The sequence below is a fragment of the Camellia sinensis genome, chromosome 9 (genome assembly GCF_055761805.1).
Source record: "Camellia sinensis isolate YWXY chromosome 9, ASM5576180v1, whole genome shotgun sequence".
In the NCBI taxonomy this organism is placed as follows: domain Eukaryota; kingdom Viridiplantae; phylum Streptophyta; class Magnoliopsida; order Ericales; family Theaceae; genus Camellia; species Camellia sinensis.
This window is the reverse complement of record NC_138969.1, coordinates 152,967,600-152,972,387: the sequence shown is the minus strand read 5'-3', so window position 1 is coordinate 152,972,387 and position 4,788 is coordinate 152,967,600. Positions and strand designations below refer to the sequence as shown.

At 39.9% G+C, this 4,788-nt stretch overlaps 1 protein-coding gene across 1 annotated transcript; it reads right to left on the bottom strand.

Annotated features, from left to right (window-relative positions):
- Positions 1-445: 445 nt before the first annotated feature.
- LOC114307084 (ethylene-responsive transcription factor 4) lies at positions 446-1,760 on the bottom strand. Its single transcript, XM_028252449.2, has one exon. The coding sequence runs from the start codon at positions 1,441-1,443 to the stop codon at positions 691-693; it is 753 nt and encodes a 250-aa protein (XP_028108250.2). The 5' UTR covers positions 1,444-1,760; the 3' UTR covers positions 446-690.
- Positions 1,761-4,788: the final 3,028 nt, after the last annotated feature.

Genomic DNA, 4,788 nt, shown 5'->3' with positions numbered 1-4,788 from the left:
AGACTAAAATAACTAAAAGTCAAAAAATTAAAAAAACAACAAACTTTCCAAACAGAGGCGCTGCAATCAATCTCAAACTCAAACTCAAACCTATCTTCCCAATTATCTCTAAAAAACAAAAATGAAGGGAATCAAGTAAAAATATTTCAAGCTGATCAAAGACATGAGCTGTAGTAGTATACGGAACGTACTTGGAACCCCTGAATATACGTATCCCTTACGTTTCATCAACTGAAACAGAAACTTCGACACGTGGCGGCTTTTGCAGCCTCGTCGGAGTTTGAACCCAACCCCCCCCATCCTTCAACTCAGAGAAAACCGTACCACACGTGCATAACCGTACCCAAAGTATCTCACGCTCCAACCGGACCCTCCGGTTAACCGCCGATCAAGTCCCAATTATTCAGATCCAAGTAAAAGATAAAAGTAATTTAACAAGATCGAGTGTCGGGAAAATAATCAGCTGTTTCATTGCATAAAATTTTGATTTAAGTAGAGATTACATCAGACGCACATCAGTGCTTGGCTACCAACAACAGCGAGAGACTTTTTCTGTTGCAAAAAAGATCAGATCCTACGGTGATCGTTGACCGGAAGATCAGAGATCACCGAAAACTAATTATAGAAGATTAAAATTGAAAATAAACAAGTGCCGAAAAAATGAGATCACGCCGTCGCCGGCGGGGGTTGTCAGGCGGTTTCAGGCGGCGGAGGATGGTTGAGATCGATGCATAGGGCTCTGTGTGGCTTCACGTCGTTGAGGTTTAAGTCAATCACAGATGATGAGTCGGAGTCGCTTTGTGCCCCACCGCCGTGAGCGGCGACGCGGAACTCCGCCGCCGCCTTCATCCGCTGGTTTTGGAGATCTCGAAGAAAGTCCTGATTCATCCTCCCTGACCGCAAAATCGCGTCAAAATAGAAGAGTTGATTCGCGGCCGTAGGTAAAACTCCGATCGGCGGAGAAGCATGAAACTGAGGTTGCTGAAACGGAAACCTAGAGGCGGCGGTGCCGAATCCGGTAAATCCGCCGCCGTGAGAGAGACTGAGATCGAGCGGAGGCGACGAATCGACCATCCGCACCGGAGAGAAGCCTTCGCGACTCGAAGACTCGACGGTACTGCTCTCACTCGGACTCCGATTACAATTCACTTTCTTGATTTCATTGATCTTCACATTATTATTCTCTTCCGGTTGAGGAAAATTAGTCTTGGCCTTAGCACCGCGAAACTCTCTGGCGGCGGTGTCGTAGGCTTTGGCCGCCTCCTCCGCCGTATCGAAGGTCCCCAACCAGACGCGGCTCTTGCGCGCGGGATCTCTGATCTCGGCAGCGTAGCGGCCCCACGGCCTCTTCCGTACGCCTCTAAAATGCGCCTCTTTGCCTATCGCGGCGGCGGTGGCGGTGGCCTTCACAGCTCCGCCGGCCAATTTTTCCTTGGGCGCCATACACAGTTGGTCACCTATACATACACAGTTGGAAATATGTGTGATTGATTGTGTGTGTGTGAAAGAGAGAGGGAGACAGGGGAGGTGTGGTGTGGGGTTGGAAAGAGAATAATAGGGCTTTTGTGGTGTGTTTGAATATGGGAAAGAGAGAGGGTGATCATCTACATTATATAGAAGAGAGAGAGAGAAAGAGAGAGAGAGAAGGGTGGGGGGGAGTCAACCAGGGGTTTTGACTGATAAGGTAGCAGCCGCCCTATGAGGACAATTGTTTAACATCGTGGTGCTTTCGTATTTACCAAGCATGTGAGTCGTGGAGCATCATCATTAGTCCTACGTATATGTACTACTTAAATGGGTCATGCTATTATACACACATTTTTTTGGGTTGTATACCATAAATGTAACATTGGCATTATTTGGCATTTTGGCAAAAGTAAAAAAAAATATTTAAAATTTAAAAAATATTTTTTAAAAATAAAAAAAAATTAATTTTTAAAAAATTTAATTTAAAAAATAAAAACTAAACACACTGATTAATTTTTTATTTTTATATAAAAATAAAAAAATTACACTTATTTAGATCATTTTAAATATTCACTTATGAAATTTGGGATGTTAATTAGTCTCCGTTTGGGAAGTGGGTTGGCTTTTTGACTTTTTTGACTATATGAGCCTGGGCTCAAAAGCTTAGTTTGGGAAGGGCTTTTGGCTTTTTGGCTTTTTTGATTTTTTTGTGAGAGAAGAGTGTAATGATTATAGGGTTGGATGGGATATTTTGTCTGTTGTGGCTCATGAGCCTATTCTGTCTTTTATGGCTCATTGAGCCAAAAAAGCCCAATGAGCCCTTGTCAAACCAACCCTTAGAATCATAGGGTTATTTTAGAAAGTAAATTAAAAGTTAGTTTTTTTATTTTTTTAAATCTTTTTTTTAAAAAAAAATATGTAAAAAAAATAACAACAATGATTCATCCCACTAAAAATATCACCACTAATAGCACTAATGCATTAAAAAAGTAAAAAAACAAAAAAAAAAATACAATTCCAAGACCAAAACATCACATCATTAATGGCAGGACCCACTGCCACCTAATTAGTGGGAGCACTAATTAGTGCTCCCAAGCATTTTTCAAAAAATAAAGAGATGATGTGATCAAAAAAATTAAACGCCAAAAAATTATTTTAAACCTCTTTGTCAAAAGATGCCATAATTAAATACTTTTTAGTCATAATTAAAAAATAATAATGAATCATAAGCATAGTTAAAGATATTTTTCATCATAATCAAAGTAATAAGTCTTAATTAATATCACAATAGTCACAACTAAAGATAATAAATTTCATAATAAATAATGCTATATGCACTAATTTATATATTAACTAATGTACTTATTGATTATGTGACATAATTTAAGAGGTTTTTGATATTTTTAAATATAAAATCTTCGATTGGGTGAAATACACTCCCATGTTGTCCTTAATGGACTTTTCATTTGAGAATATTATTGAAATATAAATTTAATATGTTAATGATGTGTACTAAGAGGATTAATGGTGTGTAAACAGAATCTCCCAATAAGTTATTTATAGGGAAAATTATCATAAAGTTCTATATGGGAATTAATTCCTCCAATCAATCCCATGAGTTTTCTAATGCACGGATAGGTTCTATTTATTTTGATAGTCTTACTGTGAGATCTTATTTTGAATTTTGGTATGATTTGACGGACGTTTCTACTCTTCCTCATTGGAGGATGTTATCTTAGAGAAGTTGGATTGAATTTTTGGATCATGTTTTCGTCACTCCAAATATAACACTCTAATATAACACCTTAGAAAAACTTCTTAATGTTTTTTTCCCAAACGTAATACTCCCAAAAAAATTAAAAAAAATTTTAGTGTATTTTTTCTAAATGTAACACTAAAAAAAAAAACTCCTTATAGTGTATTTTTTTCAAACGTAACATTCTATTGTAACATACTAAAATATGTAACACACTAAAAAAATTTTTATTATACTTTTTTTGAATGTAACATTCCAACAGCAGTAACAATTAAAGAGATTATAATGGCAAATGAGTCATTATACATTAAAATGACTAAATAAATCACAAAAAAATTTATGAAATTAACTGAGATATAATTCCAACATATAAGATTTATTAATAACTTTCTCTTACTTATACGAACAAGATAAATTTTAAAATTTCACTTTCAATTTTTACATTATGGGTAGTGTAGGTGACAATGATGATGATGGTAGTTAAGGAATAGCTGTTATAGTAATGTTAGAGGAGTAATGGTGGTGAAATGATGATTGTGGCTGTACAGGGATCAAATATTTCGGCAAGCCCGTACTCCTTTCTTCTGAGCTCCGTCACTGTCTGATTACCTGCATACACAACGACAGTGAGATACCCGGCGGTGTGTGGCCGGAAAACCCCTTCGACGATCAAGTTAGAACACACACGGGATAGATAGAGAGAAGGGAGAGTGTTTAGTGTTTAGTGTATGTCTCACCAAATGTTCATCTGTCCACGTATGGGGGGCGCAGACATGCTTATATACCTTCTGCGCCCCAAATCTACTCTCAGTGGCCTCTCAACACGTGGCACTGCTATCTCATCTGTCAGCATAAACCTTGTTGAGCACCACCTAACCCAACTGCCTGCCCATTCTCCTGGGAGCTCGGCAGCCGGGCAGTATCATCTCGACCATCATCTGCCATGCTGCGCTTCATGCCCAAGTACTCCAACAGCTAAGCTCAGATGAGGACCGGACTCGGCGGCATCTCAGCAAAGCCGAGCTCGGGACAACTCACGCTAGTCTTGCGGTCGACCTACCTGCCGAGCAAAAAGGTATCTCAGTCCAACCTTGCCTTTCCTGGCGCTGGACTTTTCACCTGACCGGCTTCGTGACCACGGATCCTTGCAGCTCGGTCAATTCATGCGCTGCCTTAACCGAGCAGCTTCCTTCAAGGCCGGGCCACACAATTTGGCCCAACACCTGTTCGGCCCAAATCTGTCTGGCACAACTCTGTCCGGCCCAAATCTGTCCGGCCCAATTCCATATCATTAATCTCCCTCTCAATTGCCCCTTAATTCCGTCCGCAAAAGTGTGACTGGGATTACATATTCCGACCGGGATAACACTTCCTCGGTCCTCAAAATGCGAATCGGCGATCGGTCTAGTTGACTCCTGTCTGCAAAATTTGTTCGGTTCAACTCCTCGGTTGACGTTCTCTTCTTCAAAAATTGCCCGGTTGTCTCCTCAACTCTTCAACCTGTCCCTTCAGTTCTGACGTCGTCATAAATGAGGACACGTGGCAGGTTTCCATTGGACCTCGAG

Bases quoted from the DNA above. Each gene is read 5' to 3' on its own strand.
- LOC114307084 (XM_028252449.2), bottom strand. From the start codon at position 1,443: ATGGCGCCCAAGGAAAAATTGGCCGGCGGAGCTGTGAAGGCCACCGCC.